Raw genomic sequence first — 17,611 nt, 5'->3', positions numbered from 1 at the left:
CGTGAATAAAACTTCCAGGGGACAGACACACGCTGGCAGACCATGGCTTCAGCCAGTCATCATACGCAACCAATATAAGGAAGCTTCATACGCAGCAGTATTCTAAGACGTCTGTTCCAATGGCAGGTGTGAGGTTAATGGCACCAGCACGGGGCTTGTGATCGTGGCGGGCCGGCCAAGTCAGGATCGGTTTGACGTTTTCGTGACACCCATACTGGGATGCAGTCACGATGACGCTTTTTGCTTGCTTCGCGTGGGTGGCACAGGGGGTTGACGCCGTGGCCATTTGTCTTTGCGTGATGTGCGACATGCCACTCTATTTGTGCTGCGACTGCTAATTCTTGTTTGGGAAAGTGAAAACGGTTGCCAGAATGTTAGGTTGAGTTGCCATCTCACAAAATTTTACGAAGACGTGCAGAGGTAGATTATAAGTCGCATACCTGCATCTCCGGGGTCCACTTCAGGTGCCAGAAGCCAGGGAATGTGTCTGACATTTCCACGTCCGCAGTATGGAGATCTGTCGGAGTCCCAGGCCTAACCAGGGGTTGTTATGGCGCCGGCTCGCAATTGTCACTACATGCCAGATGCGCCGTTGTTTTCTTTCCATGGGCAACAATAGCGATGGAAGCTTGTGACACGCGAATCCCATTGCCCATCAATACTATCATGTAGAATGACACCATGCTAGACCAAATACTTATCGTGATCGTCTTCTCGTCGGCAAGCAAACTCGAAGGACGTCACAATTGCGAAAGAGGGGGTTAAATCGTGGCAGATCCAGGTCACCCACGAATACGAGCCTTGGCCTTTTCGAGGTCAGCATAAACGTACAGCGCCCCCTAACAGCCGAGCACGCGAAGCCTACCTAGGGAGCCAGAGACGCTTAGAGATGCCCATAACGTTGGCGGGAAAGACTCTAATGGCATAACCACCCCTGGCACCTTGGTCCGCGGACCATTGTTATATGAACGATCCAGTTCCTAAGTAAAAGTCAAATGGTCACTGCACCGGATTAACCACGGAAAGAAACTTCCAACCCACAAAATTGTGACCCTCTTGCTCCTGATTAACAGCCCGATTTAGACGCAGCCGGTTGATGCCGTACGTCGCTCATCAATCGTTCTGTATCTGCATGCTCTCCCAATGACGGGGAGGAACGAAGGCTGACATGCTGTTAATGATTTCTTCCTGTATGGACAGTTTCAGCCCTCGAAACATCAGGGCGAGCACCCAAGTTGACCGGTTGGCTGGCATGTCTCGTTTTCTTTCCGGCGATTATTTTGCGGCGGTGGCTTGCTCGACGGGAGGACCAGGCTCTCGTAACGGGTCAAGATTGGCAGATGGTCGTGGAGGGACAGAATGACTTCGCCAGGCATGCTAGGCGAAGGCTAACCCTGGAAGCTGTGGAGAAAAATAGGTCAGGAGGGAAGAATGGACATGGAGAGGCCGGCAACGAGTGCGAAGCGAGGGGAGAAGCTCCGAGCGGAGACTGGACCGTGGCATGAAGTGATGAAATGAAAGAATGGGTTCAACGAGCCACTAACAGGCATGTCAGAACGCCAACAGCACGGCGAGGCACGGCCCACTGTTCGTCTTGTTCGTCATGCGGTGGCTGCTTTCCAACAGGAAATCGACCGGACTAGGGGCACCCCTGACAGGTGGGTTTAGCCTCAAAACGAGCGAGGTCCAGTCAGCCTCTTTGTACCTTAGTGTGACTCTCATTCTGATCTCGCGTGAGGGAAGGTTGGGGATGACATTTTACCCAGAAGGCAAACATGTAATGATCCGGACATCGGGTCACATCGGTGGATGATGATTACCTAGGTATGCTGTTGTGCCGTCTTTCCAGCCTCATACGAGGTATATGGTACCCATGGACAAGGTTCAACCTTTACGATCCCGCAAAAGGTATATATAAATTATGGTACACCGCGGGAGCTGCACCTGAACCAGCTATGAACCTGTCCATGCTCTCACTGAAGAAGAAGAGGCGTGGTTGACAGCAAGAAGACTTTGCGCGACTATTTGGATGGAAGGGGGGCTTGTTTCTAATGCAAATCCCAGCTGGGTGTGCACTGTGGTAAGGATACTCCGTAACTCGAGGCGGCTGTCAGTTGTCACCCTTCAAAAATGTCCAATTATCCCACATCCGTCCACTAGTAAGGACCTTAATGGAGCCTGCGCCAGCCCAGGCGGAGCTTAGCAGGCCTCGTGAAGGCTTCATTTTCAGCCGGGGGCGTTGCCAAACGTCAATCAGAGGGGCCATTTTCGAACCCACTCTATTGACTTGGATCGAAAAGTGCCCCCCCAGTTTTTTTCTGCTTGCTCCGGGCTCCACCACGCGCAACCTTTTAAGCTTGCCATGGCGGGACCCCTTGGAAGCTTTGCCCTTCCAGTCGAAGGCGCCCAGCAAAAGAGTGACCCGTGCCCTTGTGGCACACCACAGGCACCACCCCTCCCTGCGGTTTGGACCACGGCCGTCATCTTTTGATCCCAAGCATGGCAGATCTTAGCAGCCCAGGAAACCCTACCGCGCTAGTGGTTGTCGCTGCTGCTTCTCTGCCGTCCCATCTTGTAGTCATTCCCTCCTCATCCTCAGATTCCTCTCCGTCTTCTCCGTCAACCCGTTCCTCACGCCTCACAAGCAAGAGACTTTCAATTATTTTTTTCTTTCCCCAAAACACGCGATCAGGATTGTCGCTGGCCTTTGACTGTCTTGTCTGTTGTTCACCATACCATTGGCATTTATCTCCTCGCGGCCTTTCCTGTGCCGCACATCTCGCGTCACCGTTGTTGCCCTCTGTACCAGCCTCAGTCATCAGTCTTCGTCAGGCGAGGCCCTCGTTCCCTATCAAACCTCATCTCCGCCTGGACACACTTGGCCGGGAACGTCGTACAGCAACTTCCATATTCGACCATCGTTGCTCCGAAGAGGAGGCATCACGGGCTTGAAGAAACATCTTGTCGTCGCTCACAGCGGTTGGCTGTAACATTCGGAGCTTGACAAGACCACATTGGGAACAATCTTTGGCAACAACGATGGCTTTGGTCCCTCATCCGTCGCCCCCTGGCGTGCTGGGTCTGCAGCCACCTCATCTGGGTCAATACAATGGGGCGGCTCCAGTTGACGCACATATGCAACGCCAACGGCTACTTTCCCAACTGAATGAGTCTACATGGCAGCGAATAGGTATGTCACTGACCCATTCCCACCTCCTATGCTTCTGACTGACTCTTCTGCAGGATCGCTCAATGAGTTGCTCGGAGATCATGAAGGGGCTCTGTTCGCATATGAGCAGGCTCTAAGACACAATCAATGGTCACCACAAACGTTGAATGCCATCTCGTGCATACTTCGTACTAAGGAGAAGTACCCCGAAGCAATGGAGTACCTCAAGAACATTCTCAAAGTAGAGCCCGCCAATGGCGAGGCCTGGGGTAATCTGGGTATGTTTTCTTCACAATGTGCTTTACATCAAAGTCTGACTATCCACAGGTCATTGCTACTTGATGATGGACAACTTGCAAGAAGCCTATACCGCATATCAGCAAGCCTTGTATTACCTACCAGACCCTAAAGTAAGTCGGCACAGCCTTTGTGTCCATTCTTGCACTAACATGACATAGGAACCCAAGCTATGGTATGGTATTGGTATCCTATACGACCGCTATGGCTCTCTAGAACACGCAGAGGAGGCTTTCTCGCAAGTCATGCGCATGCAGCCAGATTTTGAGAAGGCCAATGAAATCTACTTCCGACTCGGCATAATCTACAAGCAGCAACAGAAGTTCCAGCAGAGTCTTGAGGTAAGTTCGCCAGCCTTGCGTCATGGGCAGTACTGACAATTTGCGTAGTGCTTTAAGTACATTGTCAATGACCCACCTCGGCCACTCAGCGAAGAAGACATCTGGTTCCAAATCGGTCATGTCTACGAGCAACAAAAAGACGTACGCATCCCAACTTCATAACAAATTTGCCTTCTCTAATCAGCTTCGCAGTTTGAGGCCGCAAAGTCAGCTTATCGTCGTGTGCTCGAGAGAGACCCAAAACATGCCAAAGTTCTGCAACAGCTTGGCTGGCTACATCATCAACAGAGCAACAGCTATGCAAGCCAAGATCAGGCGATCGAGTACCTGGAACAGTCGGTCAGCTCAGGTTTGTAGCACACTTCATCCATACAACCCTTCAATACTAACCTGCTATCTAGACAACCAAGACGCCCAGAGCTGGTATCTTCTCGGCCGCTGCTATATGGCCCAGCAAAAATTCCCAAAGGCGTATGAGGCCTATCAACAAGCTGTCTACCGAGATGGCCGCAATCCTACATTCTGGTGCTCCATTGGTGTGCTGTACTACCAAATCAACCAATATCGTGACGCTCTTGACGCATATTCCCGTGCAATCCGGTTAAATCCTTACATCTCGGAAGTGTGGTACGATCTTGGTACTCTGGTAAGTTCAGTGTCCTCCCCTATCAAGTGATTGCATTGACCCCTGGCATAGTACGAGTCTTGCAACAATCAAACTTCGGACGCTCTGGATGCTTATGCTCGAGCTGCGGAGCTTGATCCCACCAATACGCATATCAAGGCACGTCTTGCCCTCCTCAGGAGTGGAGGTGCTAGTGGCCCCAATCAGCATAGTGCTCCTGTGCCTCAAGATGTCCATCCACAAGCATATCAAAATGGTGTCGGCGTTCCTCCTGGACCTCAATGGGGTGGCCCTTCATCCTCAAACCAACCATCACAACCACCACCTGTTGATCCAGCACGAGTCAATGACTGGACAAGAGGTATTGCCGGCATTCAGCAACCGCCGCCACCACCAAGTAATGGCTTCGACAATCGTGACAGCATGAGAGCTCCTCCACCTCGTGCTCCAAGCCCACGTAATGAACCTCTGCGACCTTATGAATCGTCTCGTCAGACTCCTTCTAGAAAGATGCAATCACCATCTCCCAAGATGCCACCGGGCATGTATCCACCAGGACCACAAACACTGCCACAGATCAATATGCAAGACCGTGGGCCATCATTTGGCGCAGGAGTTCGTCCATCACCGATCATCAATGGTGGTCCTCCTCCACCGACTAACGGCGCAGGCTCTGCGACGACGACTCTCCCACCATATGGTAGACCTTTCAGTCCTCCAAGCGAGTTGAGGCCTTTGCGCGACGATCGCCCAACGTCGCCAGGATCTGCTTTCCGACCGCCGCCATTCCAGAGTAGTGGATTTCCGGGCATCGGTAATGGCGCGTCCTCTGTCGGTCCACCACTTCCTGCCGTAGACGGACCTCCCAGGGAGGACCGACCACCGTCAGCGATGAAGCGTGCCCGCGAATGGGAGGCCGAACCTGGCCCATCCAAGAAGATTGCAAATGACGAGACTCGGTCTCGGTTGGATGACCCTAGCCGTCGAAACAGTCCTCCTGGTCGACTCCCAACGCCAAATGATCATTTCAGACGCAGCTCTTCAGAAGCTCGTCGTGAGAACGAGCGACGAGCCAACGAGAACTACCACCCATCTGAAGCCGCCCACCATCCATTCAGCATGGCCGCTCAGCAGATCCCTTCTATGCAGTCTATCCTGGATGCTCCTAAGGACGAGCGTGCAGAGCACGTAGAGCAGGCTGCTCGCAAAGTAGAGGTTGACGAAGATTACGACGACAACAGTGAAGACGATAAGCGGCCTGCACCAGGAGCAATGAGCGGATTGAGCAGTCCGCAGGTTGCGGGCCCTCCTCCGTCGGCCACTCCTAAGCAAGAGACAACAGCATAATCTGGCCGATTAGATTTTGTCAGTGATTGGCATTTTGGCCGGGCGGCTACGACAGGATGGCTATCCTTGGGTACCCCATGCTGAAATGCCATTCCTGCATTCGTGTCTTGTTCTTATAAATGAGTCCATGTTTGGACGAAAATGATGATGCTGTTCTTCAATGCCATTCACAAGAGTTGTTCCCTTTTAGATCAGTGTTTGCATTTGGTCATACCCTCGCAAGTGCCTGGCAAGCGCCAGAAATGTAACGTTTGTGATTAAGTAATCCAATCCCTCTGCTGCTGTAGCGGTACATTCCCGTACCTCTCGTACCTCGTGTACGATTGGGAGACCTGCAGTGTTTGGGTGATTGATTACTGGTCGCAGGCGCCTCAGCCGCAGTGGTGTCCTCTTCCTCTTCCTCTTCCTCCTCGTCCCGCTCCTGCTTCTTGTACTCGGCTAACCTTCCTTATTCATTCGAAGGTGAATGGTCCAACGAGGCCAGGTACCTTGAGGTCGAGTCTCTCTGCGTCTCCTCTATGATCAAGTACATCAATGTACTATCCGCAACCATAAACTTGCGAAGAAACAGTTGCAAGGAATGATTTATCGACGGACATGGCCTTTGGTGTTCGAGACAGTGCAGCAGCATGGCCACTCGACGGTTTCGAACTGACGGTATATCCTAACAAGGTGTTTGACGGTAAATGCATCGCAAAGCGAAGCCATACTGGCCTTCCTGCACTTGCATCATGGTCATGTCTTGTTTGTCGCTCTTGTACGAATTGAGACTCTTCCAGGTGAATGATGTCGGACGAATCTCCCCTGAGGTTGCCAATGCGTCAATATTGCAACATCTGTCATCCAGCCTCTCGACACCGAAAGCCCAGGCAGCGTAGACAGATTGACTGAGCGTGCAGCACAGCCTCGTTCATGGGTGGGTTGAACAGTCCTCCAAATGGTGTATCCCTCCTTCTTGTGGAGTGCCTTCTTCGTGATGACGCAGTCTGTCATTTTTTTGACATTGGCTGTGTTGGCTGCCTTCTTCTTTCTTCCTGAAGGGGTGGAGGGGGGTGGGGATTGGTAGCGGCGGCGGAATCGATAATCTGTCGCGGGTCAAGAACTCATTGTGGAGATATTGAGAATGGAGTCGGCGAGATGTCAGTACATGAGAAAGGGTCGAGGTCCAGTGTTTTCGGTCGGGGAAGGAGGCCTGGCTGGTCATGGACCTCTGTTTGAAGGCCTCGAATGCGGATGTCTGAGTCTGTGCAGAAGAGGAAAAGGACAAGGCTGAATCATACGATTGCTTCCGTGGGATGATGCTGCCACGGCTTATCGTGTGCTGGGCGATGCTGGGATGGCTGAGAATGTGCTGATGTCATGATGGGATGAGGCTGCATGAGATGAAGCTGCAATGGTAAGATACATACATCGGCGCTACGGTGCCCGACATGGCTGTTTTTACATAGAGGGAAAAAGGCCGAGATGGCGAAAATAAAATCATTATTCTGGCTACCTTATTACATTTCACAACGTGTTCTTCACATCATTCCACGACTTCAGACAAGCCATTCCTTGAGCCATCCATATCGTTGTGAGCGAAGAACTCTGGACTGACAAAGAAGAACGAAATCTATTTCAACCTGAGGAGCAACAGCGGTCAGCCGGTGCCACTTTTTCCGGAAGTAGGCATGCCGGCAAGACTGACCAGTACGTTTCCTCCTTGGGCTCAAATCGAAGTACTCCCTCAATACATTACACATTGAGAGTCCTCTACATATATCGTCGAACAATGAGCGACTCAAATCCAGATGGACGTTGGCCCCAAAATCACATTTATGCTTCTCAGACTAGGTCCCTGTAGCCACTGTCCATATCTGGTAGGATTCGACTTGTCAGTGGATATGCTCTCCATCACGGACCTTAGGAGGCGTCGAGTTGATCGAATCAGTGTACGAAGGACTATGCAACAAGTGTTGCTGGCCGAGGCCTCTGGGATATCATGCACGCGGCAACCTTCCGAATACGCTCGTCAGTTGAGAGGTTGAATTGTCCAGTCATTGCCGTGACACTCTCTGTCTGGCAATGCGAGTCCTTGAGGGCATCATCCACACGGCAAGAGGGCAAGACAGGCTCCAAAATGTCGTGAAATGATCAACAAGTTCAGAGTGTTGAACCGTGGAATTACAGCAGGGTGTTTTCCATACTGTGTTTCACAGTAGCCACTATGAATTAACACTATTAACATGAAGACAAAGAGTGGACGGCTTTAATGGGTGGCTTGTCTAAGTCGTGCGATGACGTGGAGAACACATTTGTGAATTGCGAGTTTAGGTTATAGTGAATTTTCACCATCTCGAAATTCTTCTCTGTTCTCTATCTATGTGCAATAAGTATGTCGGCGCCCGTCGTCTACAACTGGTTCTTCAACGCTGATGTAAGTACCTCACCATTGCAGCTTCATCTCATACCGCCTCGTCCCATTACAGCCTCGTCCCACAGCCTCGTCCTATCACAGCCTCATCTCATACATCCCTCGTCCCATCACAGCCTCATTCCACCACGACATCACCTCCAGAATACCCGGCGTGGCAACATCATCCCAGGGCAACATCATCCCCAGGCAACATCATCCCCAGTGGGCCAGGCAACATCATTTCCAGGCAACATCTTCCCCAGGCAACATCATCCCACAGCAGCATCATGCCATGCCAGCATCATCCCACAAAAGCAATCATCCATTTTAGCCCTGTCCCTTCTCCTTTCTGCACAGACTCAAACATCCACACGATCTGCTTCCGGTTCCAAAACCCAATACTGGCATCTTCCCCTGAGTCTGGTGATTGTGCCAGAAGAGAAACCCAGCCTAGGTTCGAAGCCTTCGAACAGTGCTCCATGGCTACCTAGCCAGGCCTCCCTCGACTTGATTGAAAACATTGGATCTTGATCCCCCTTCCCCTCTCACCTACTGACAACTCTTCAACTTCATTCTCATTGTCGACGGTGTGTCACTAACTTTCAATAGCCTAACACCGCCCCCGCCGCCCTCGCTGCTGCCGCCGGCGCCCCCCCGCCTCCCCCTCCCCCACCCCCCACCAAGGCCGAAGAGGCCAAGAAGGCCAAGAAGGGCAAGAAGAAGGTAAGCACAAGTCATTGCGTTTGCTTTGAGAAGTCTTCCCGCAAGAACGAGGGGATACTCCTTTTGGAACACTGTCTAAATGGTCACCGCCGACGGGACATCGTCTTGCACGGAGTCAAAGGGTGAATGATGCAATACTCAATGCATTAGCGAACCCAGAGGATAGCCGTTCGACCGCATACGATTGGGAGCAACACAAGAGCAAGAACAAAAGTTGGACATGATGCAAGAGCAGGAAGGCCAATGTTGCACGGCAGTTACCGTCAAAATACCTTTCCAGGATACAGCTCCATTATCCCTTGCAATGTTTCTTCTGCAGGTTCCAGGTTGAGAATGATTACTGATATACTGATTGATAGAAGCGCCGAAGCAAGAAGGACGCGAAAAGGGGTAAGCACGACTCCTAATGACAAGTGATGATGACTAATGCGGAAGGATAGCCGAGCTCAAGAAGAAGGCCGACGAAGAGGCCGCTGCTGCTGCTGCTCCTCCCGTTGAAGAGGAGAAGCCCGCCGAAGACAACGAAGGTGAGTTAAGCACTCACACTAAGTCATGTGACTGGTACTAATGGGGAAACTTAGCCGAGGAACCCGTCGCCCACATTGGGGCTTACCCAGTTTACGAAAATCCCTGCGCCGATTCTTGTAAGTCTTTTTTTCACCTTCATTTCACTTTCAACACCACTTCATCATCAACACTTCATCGACCACACCTCGCCGCCATGTCGCACCGAAAATTTGAAGCACCAAGACACGGCTCGCTGGCGTTCTTGCCTCGCAAGCGCGCCAGTCGCCATCGTGGAAAGGTCAAGTCGTTCCCAGCTGACGACAAGAAGAAGCCAGTTCATCTCACCGCCGCCATGGGCTACAAGGCCGGCATGACCACGATCGTCCGAGACCTCGATAGACCCGGCGCGAAGATGCACAAGAAGGAAATTGTCGAAGCCGTCACAGTCATTGAGACTCCTCCCGTAAGATCAGAAAATGTTCATATACGGAGGTTCGGACTGACATTTGCCAGATGATTGTTGTTGGTCTCGTTGGCTACATCGAAACTCCCCGCGGTCTCCGATCCCTCACCACTGTCTGGGCCGAGCATCTCAGCGATGAGCTGCGACGAAGATTCTACAAGAACTGGTACCGATCGAAGAAGAAGGCTTTCACCAAATACTCCAAGCAGCACTCAGACAGCAAGGGCTCCTCAATCACTCGTGAACTCGAGCGCATCAAGAAGTACTGCACTGTCGTCCGTGTTCTTGCACACACTCAAATCCGATCGACCCCTCTCAAGCAAAAGAAGGCACACTTGATGGAGATCCAAGTCAACGGTGGAAGCATCCCAGACAAGGTCGAGTTTGGCCAGGGTCTCTTCGAGAAGCCAGTCGAGATCGACACCGTCTTCGAACAGGACGAGATGATTGACGCCATCGCGGTCACCAAGGGTCACGGATTCTCAGGTGTCACCAGCAGATGGGGAACCAAGAAGCTGCCCAGAAAGACACACAAGGGTCTCAGAAAGGTCGCTTGTATCGGTGCATGGCATCCTTCCCACGTCCAGTGGACTGTTGCTCGTGCCGGTCAAGATGGTTACCATCACCGTACTTCTGTCAACCACAAGGTCTACCGTATCGGCAAGGGCAAAGACGAGAAGAACGCCGCCACCGACTTTGATGTTGTCAACAAGCAGATCACACCGTAAGTTTTTCCACTCAGAGACTACCCAAATGCTAACATTTATCTAGAATGGGTGGATTCGTCCGCTACGGTGAGATCAAGAACGACTTCGTCTTGCTCAAGGGCGCTGTTCCAGGTGTCAAGAAGCGAGTCATCACCCTCCGCAAATCCATGTACCCTCACACTTCTCGCAAGGCTCTTGAAAAGGTCGAGCTCAAGTGGATCGACACCTCATCCAAGTTCGGTCACGGTGCTTACCAGACTCCTCAGGAGAAGAGACAGTTCTTGGGTACGCTCAAGAAGGATCTTGTTGCTTCTTCGTAAACAATTGCGGTTGGTCTGGCGTGGTCTCATTGATGGTGATGTACTTGATGCTCATTTTCAGAGTGAATCGAGAAAAGATACGCCCATACGTGCTGCATGCCGACTTTTAGTCGGCAATACTAGCGGTAGTCAATGGCCGTATGCGAACGAACGTTTCAATGAAATCAATTGAGCTAAACTTTTGTCTGCTCTGCTTTTGTGTTCTCTGCTCCCCATCGCTCTTTTCGTGCTTCCATGCATTGCCACTGATCGAGTTCACATATTCGACGTAAAGCCACGTCTTCCTTCAAAGTCGAGTGTTAGAGACGGACATTGACATTGTTAAAGCCAGGCCGGGTAAGGGAAAACTTCATCTGAATAACATCAACTGACTTGCTTGGCTCCATTTCTGCTATTCCAAATGGACAATCTCTTTGCAGACACCGCCTACTTTGTCCCAAAGCTGGTAAGACCTGGCCAATCTGGAATCGCCAAAAATGAGCATCATACCAAGCATGCAGAGGAAGAAGAGGGAACTCACCAAAGACTGTATAAGTCGTATTCTTCTTCGTCACAAAAACATCTTGGCCCACGCATATCTCTCGACCATGATCGATATCCCGGCAGAAACCATACCTGCCAAAAACAGGGCTGTACTTGGCTCCTTTATCTATTCTGCGGTCTTTGTTGAGCTTCTTCCATACCTGACCTCGCTCATCTTCATGTGTCTTCCCAGTCGCATAGTCGACCGTGATGCTCTGACACCGGTAGCAGTTGGCAGTCAAGGACATTCGCATGCCTCCAGCAAAGGTCAACTCGGCCCAGTAGTCCTCAGCAAATGGTTTTGGACTTCCACACACGACGACGTTTGGCCGAAACTTGGTCACGTCCATCTTGTAGCCCTCAGCTAGACGGGCTGAGACCTGGTCGTTCGATTCCTGCGTGACCACCAGATACTGCGCGATGTCATTGAAGACGATCCGTTCCTCACGTCGCCCAATAAACGGCAGTTGCGCAAGCACTCGTGAGACGAATGGTGATTTTGAAAGCGCGGCTTTGCTGTGTGGGGCGATGGAGCCAAGGACCGTTCGAGAGTTCTGACCGATGTAGACCAGGCGGACTTCGCAATCAAGATATCTCGAAAAGAATTCGGTGAACTTTTCGCCCATGTCGTATGCCAGTGTCGGACTCCCGTGAAGCTCAACCTGTATTTGCTGAAGGCCTTGCAAATCCGGCTGCAGTGGAAAGCGAATCTGATCCTTGGAGTTCGTCTCCGATGCCTCGGTTGATTCATCGTGGGAGTCACCGGTCCAGGTCACTACCACGTTCCTGGTCGTGGTCTTGTCATCGCCGGGGTCCTCGAGAAACGTCGAAAACAGCGCCAGCCGCAGATAGTACCCAATGTACATGGTCTCAAATTTGAGCTCGTCTGATGTTGGAGAGCGGGTGACCTTCTGCAGGCAGAATGTCCTATCACCCTCCAAACCATACGGGCCGATCTTCGCTTTGTCTACCGTACATCCTCGAATGCCTTTAACAGGGTGGATGTGAAGCTGAGGACTGTCAAAACTTCGCACATTTTCACGAGCGCATCACAGACTCACAGACTTGACTTGCAGGCGATCTGGGGATTGCAACACCCGGCCTCGAAAAAGCAGCAGTAGTAACAACGATATTGTGAAGCAGGCGATAACTGCAATCACTTTGAATTGTTCCATTGTGGTAGACCACAGCGTCGTTGTTGCGTCTCTCAACGGATATGAGCGCCTATCGAGTTGTCCGATGTTGAAAGTGTTGTTCATGGACACGCCCCGACGGAAAAGCGTAGACCCAGCATTGTCTGCTCTATGTCGATAACGAGCGTCCCTCGGGCCTCAATAAAAATGAGAGGTAGTAAGAAGATAGCAGAATGTTATCTACAGCGGGTCGTCGGTACCACCACAGTCACGGCTCGTCTGGGGTACATTGCGGTATCTGATTTGCCACCTTGGCCGTAGCCCGTGCCGATATGATGGAGGATCCCGATCTCGGATCCTAATCTTTGGCATTTGCGAGGCTTTAGACCTTCTGATGTGATGGGCCGACCGTCTACCGGTCCGTCAGTTTTTCTGGAAGACAGAAGCTCTTACAACAGACCAATGAACGCAGCACTGTGGTAGCCATATATGCACACGCAAGGCTGCTTGAGCGATACCGCGGCATGCTTAGCTTGAGCTCATAGTGGACTGCGGTGGCCGTGGCATCCAGCAGGACGGAAACCATCCGCCGTCCAACAGGGTACGGGCAAGGAGCCCAGCGACTAGCTTCGAGGCTCCTCAAGGCCTACGCAGAACCTCGCTGATACAAGGCCACACCCCGCATATCGCGTCTTAGGGGTACTTACTGATCCAGACCACGCCTTTTCGGTGAGCGTGGTGATAATCCCTCACTTCAAGCAATATATCATGAGGAACCCATGCTATCAGATGCACTATCGGTCTCAAGATTGCAACAGACAAGATAGGCAGACCTTGTCAAGTACCATATCACCAAAAATAGTGATCGAGGACTGGTCGACCTCATAGCGGCTGCTGTAAGCGCCCAACATTCGGCGCTATGCAAAAGTGACGAACCAGGAGACTCGACCCTCAACTCCTCTCGATTTCTTTCTACCAACCAACCCTTCTTCTCCTCCAATATCCTGCCAACACGTCTCAGCGTCTATCCAAGGAAATCAATGCCATTCTCCCGAGCCTTTGGCGGCCTGCACATGGCCAGCCTCGGTATTGGCTCACGATGTTCACTGACAGACTTGACTATCCCCTGCTGACACTAAAGACCTTGCTCACCGTCTTGTGGTCCAATTGACAATGGCCCGGCATGTACTATTTGTCTCAATTCGTCGACCTGCTCGTGACATTGCAAAGCCGCTCAATGATGTTCCATCCAGGTTGAGACGGGCGCCAACGTTGCCCTCACGGCGCTTCCGTCAAGGCTTCTCTATCTTTCCATCTCTTGTTGACCTCGAGCTTTCAGCGTCCTGTCTACCTCCTCAGCATCGCCGTCGCTGAAGCTGCTGGTCACCGTCAGCATTCTCTCGTTATTTCCTTGACCTTTAATCATTCTCCTCCAGCCGTTGATCGGCCATAGGGTACTACCTTGTAATACTGAACTACCATCTCACAGATCTCTCCCCCTAGATCGCCTCTCGATGAGCGTCTAAAGAAGTACCGATCATCAAAGCGCAAAATCGGCTCTGAAGGCCGGGCCTTACAGGATGAGCGTTTTACCAGCTACAACTTACCAATCTCCGCCACGGCTGGCCCGTGGTCGACAACTTAATACTATTATTGAAGAGAAAGAGGATGGAAGCCAAGGCGCGAAGAGCGATAGTGAAGGCGATGGAAGTGATTCAACAGTGATCGGTCGTCCCGCAGCATGGGACGCCCAGCTCTTTATTGCAGCTCCTCGAAAGAGCTCGTTGGCAACAACCACCTACCCATCTTCTCCAGTCTCTTCTGCCGGCCTCTCTCCGTCCAGCAGTGCTGGCGAGGGGTTCAAGCGCAATTCAGCGCGAACTTCATACTCCGACAGTAGCGATGCAGGGACGATCTTTAGTGACGATGGTGCATCTCTTGCCAGTGATCCTACCACCTTTGCCTCCGACTCCAACAGAAATAGCTGTGCAAGTAACCGATCCAGTCGGAACAGGTATCCAGCTCTGCTGATCCCCAGAGGCTCATACAGTAGTGTGGATGACAGCCCCATCAAAGAAATCACCCTGGGAATGTCTCCAGCGACAAAGATCCGGCTGTCTCCCATGGCATTGTCTGCACTGCCTAGGGATGTCCCTGAAAGTGATGCACCACCCTCATTGGGAGACAGCAACAGTACCACGTCTGACTCACCATGCAACCTCACAACGAGCGCTCCCGTTACTCCAGACATGAGGCAGCTTGAGATTGCGCAAGGGGAGACCTGGGGTGTCCCCCCACCATCAGCTGCTCTTGTATCACAACCTCTTGAGATAGCGCTGGATGACGGCCATAGTGTGATCCTATCACCTGCAGAAGCTCACTCTGACCACCACTCCTCCATTGTTCTGTCACCCGCAGCATGGACGGAGATGGTTGTAAGCTTCCCCCAAGTCCCTGGCGCTACACCTCAAGATCAATCGCCACTGATGCCGACCATCGACGAGCTAAAGACATTTGAGGAGGGCCCATCAGGCCTAAACGAGTCCGACCGGGGAGTAAGGCTGCCTCTAGATGCGTTGCAGGTCCTCCAGCGCCTTGCAAGGCACAGAAGCCTGGACAACAAATCTCCTTCGTCAGGATCTGGATCTTCCAAAAAGTCTGGAAACCCCCAGGAAATGCGTGAGCTTACTGATCCGAGCCCCACAAGCAGACCACGTAGCGCAGATGGCCAGACTCCTATCTCGGATTACAGCTTCACACAGCTTAGTATTCCATCTCCTGGGGGCTTCTTCTCGTCATTGCAGCAAGGCTCGCGACATACCTGGTGCCTCGGCAAGCCCAGAGCCCCGAGCCAACCGAGTACCGCCACGGCTGAAATGTTCTACAATCGACCATTTGACATTCCAAGCCCAAACCACGTGGTCGAAACGGTGCTTACGGTCGAAGATACAGACTTGACAGAAGGCCCACCCACGGCACGGCAAGCCACATATATACCAACAGACAGTGTTCAACAACGTAGCAGTCAGCGGTCCGAGGATGACGACCTGTACGGACCTGGGGATGATGCCGACAAGACCGCGGTCTTACGTGCCAGCTTTGAGTACGATGAGAAATATTTTGATGAGCTGAAGCAAAGTGCAAGCCGGAATCTTGATCTGACAGGTTCATGGCTAGCAGCTCAGACAGGCTACCTGTCTGCCATTCTTGACTCCGACCCCAACAAGGCCAATGCTGAACCAGATGACAAGGCTGAAGAAGCAGCAGCAGCAGCCAAGTCGACTGCTAAGGGCAGTGTCGCCGAACGTCGAACAGTGTCATTCTCCAATGAGATCAAGGTCGACACTGCCATAGTTGTGGCCGAGCCCAGCAACGACAGCCCTGAAAGCGAAGCAGATACCAAAGATCCGATGTTCCTTACCGCATTTCAATATCTTCTCAGCAATCGCAAACGACGGGACGCTTTCATACATGCAAACTCGCGGCTAGAAGCCATTCAAGCCTGCCGGGTGGCCATGCCGGAGAAGCACATCACAAATCTGCTAGGCCAACATATTCTTCTCGAGCCGGTAAGACCCAAATATACTGGGCCCTTTGGTCACAACCCGCGTTCCACAGGAGTGCCTGCGACTGCAGAACAGATAGCCTATAAGGCTGCTGAGCGCGAGCAGCTCGCGCTTGCTTCGGTTGAGCCATCGAATTGGCAGATCGACGCTTTGCGTGCCATGTATGGTGGACGGCTTCTTGCTTCACAAGCAGCTTGTAAACGACTGAAGAGCAAAGCAACCATTCCTCTGGATGACCCGGCGTGTATTGGCAACAAGAGAATTCGAATCTTGGACATCGGTGGCACAGCATCGGCCTCATGGGCTTGGAATGCTGCGCTCGAATGGCCAAATGTCAAGGTCTATACCGTCATCACAAAAGCTCAATCGCAGTCTCAGCGACCGCCAGGCGAACCAAAGCCAACGGCACCTGGTAACCATCGGACCGTCTCTGTGCCGCACCTATGGCAACTACCATTCCGGAGTGGCCACTTCGACGTCATTTCAGCACGATCACTCCACGTACTCCTCAAGAACAACCCCGTACCTGGTGTTCCTGAGATTGACGAATGGGATTTGACACTTCGTGAGTGTCAAAGAGTGCTCAAACCAGGTGGGTACATTGACTACATGATCATGGACTCTAGCATTGCGCACGCTGGACCCAGAGCTGAAGCAATGTCCGTCGAGTTTGGGTTTGAACTCCATCGACTTGGATATGAGAGAGAGGCTGCGCGAAGCTGGCTGCGTCGGCTTAAAAAGGAAGGTTTCGTTGGCGTCAAACGGGCCTGGATGTTCATGCCTATGGGCCGGAAACCACCGAAAGTAACCGAAGAGCACATCCATGGATATATGGGAGGGTGGCAGTCGTGGAGGCAAGGCGCGAAGCCGTTTGTTCCTGCACCCCGACCCATCAGCGAAGTGTCGACGATCAGCAAGATCGTCGGGCAGTACATGGATGTGGAAGCCGTGCAGGGCCCTGTCGGCAGTGTCGAAGACGTGGCCGACCTCACAGGCCTCCTTGGCGCTCGAATGTGGGAAGAGTGGCTCGTCAAGGTCCGCGCAGAGTCCGGACGAGAGCAGTCACGCTGGCTGGAAGACGTGGATGAAGTGATCCAGGAGGGTAAGGAGAACGGATCGGGCTGGAAAGTGTTGGTTGGGTGGGCAAGGAAGCCTAAACCAGAGAAGGGGATGAAGCTTGAAAGGGCGGAGATCACAGTTGCTGTCGAGGATCTAGAGGAGCTGGCATCTCCGGAGGATGAAAGTGCTGAGACGGGGATGATTCGTATGTTGATTCAGGAATGATTTTTTTGCGCTTCAAGACTGTTGAAAGGGGAGCATAGCGAAGGAGTTGGCGGCGGTCGGTCAGCTGGATTGGGATGTACTGGGGCCGGGGATTTGGGTGGTGAAACCACATATCGTACAGGCTTCTTGCATTGTTTCTTTGCCTCGTATATAGCATTCGGCGACCAGCACTCTCGGGCAGCTGGTCAGATAGATGGTATGGCTTGCATATG

The 17,611-nt window shown here is 52.1% G+C and overlaps 5 protein-coding genes across 5 annotated transcripts; 4 read left to right on the top strand and 1 right to left on the bottom strand.

The window, feature by feature from the left end:
• Nucleotides 1-2,395: 2,395 nt before the first annotated feature.
• EDD37DRAFT_350744 (uncharacterized protein) lies at nt 2,396-3,224 on the top strand. Its single transcript, XM_062811770.1, has one exon. The coding sequence runs from the start codon at nt 2,500-2,502 to the stop codon at nt 2,950-2,952; it is 453 nt and encodes a 150-aa protein (XP_062672392.1). The 5' UTR covers nt 2,396-2,499; the 3' UTR covers nt 2,953-3,224.
• EDD37DRAFT_350723 (glucose repression mediator protein) lies at nt 2,930-5,809 on the top strand. The gene is made up of 8 exons (XM_062811768.1): nt 2,930-3,190; nt 3,244-3,447; nt 3,497-3,579; nt 3,628-3,807; nt 3,856-3,948; nt 4,000-4,156; nt 4,209-4,453; nt 4,505-5,809. Exons 1-8 carry the CDS (start codon nt 3,040-3,042, stop codon nt 5,777-5,779), a joined length of 2,388 nt encoding a protein of 795 aa, XP_062672391.1. The 5' UTR covers nt 2,930-3,039; the 3' UTR covers nt 5,780-5,809.
• Nucleotides 5,810-9,478: 3,669 nt separating this feature from the next.
• On the top strand, nt 9,479-11,072 carry EDD37DRAFT_627422 (ribosomal protein L3-domain-containing protein). The gene is made up of 3 exons (XM_062816368.1): nt 9,479-9,867; nt 9,918-10,591; nt 10,639-11,072. The coding sequence occupies exons 1-3, from the start codon at nt 9,619-9,621 to the stop codon at nt 10,892-10,894; spliced, it is 1,179 nt and encodes a 392-aa protein (XP_062672390.1). The 5' UTR covers nt 9,479-9,618; the 3' UTR covers nt 10,895-11,072.
• Nucleotides 11,073-11,320: 248 nt separating this feature from the next.
• EDD37DRAFT_648925 (uncharacterized protein) lies at nt 11,321-12,591 on the bottom strand (the record flags this gene model as incomplete). Its single annotated transcript, XM_062818080.1, has 3 exons — nt 11,321-11,355; nt 11,415-12,426; nt 12,478-12,591. The coding sequence occupies 3 exons, from the start codon at nt 12,589-12,591 to the stop codon at nt 11,321-11,323; spliced, it is 1,161 nt and encodes a 386-aa protein (XP_062672389.1).
• A 1,538-nt stretch (nt 12,592-14,129) lies between these two features.
• Nucleotides 14,130-17,399, top strand: EDD37DRAFT_562114 (uncharacterized protein; the record flags this gene model as incomplete). The annotated part of the gene is made up of 1 exon (XM_062813901.1): nt 14,130-17,399. The coding sequence occupies one exon, from the start codon at nt 14,130-14,132 to the stop codon at nt 17,397-17,399; it is 3,270 nt and encodes a 1,089-aa protein (XP_062672388.1).
• Nucleotides 17,400-17,611: the final 212 nt, after the last annotated feature.

The sequence above is a fragment of the Exophiala viscosa genome, assembly GCF_022695815.1.
Source record: "Exophiala viscosa unplaced genomic scaffold EDD37scaffold_3, whole genome shotgun sequence".
In the NCBI taxonomy this organism is placed as follows: domain Eukaryota; kingdom Fungi; phylum Ascomycota; class Eurotiomycetes; order Chaetothyriales; family Herpotrichiellaceae; genus Exophiala; species Exophiala viscosa.
Note: the sequence above shows the minus strand (reverse complement) of the source record. Positions and strands in the feature narration are given on the sequence as shown.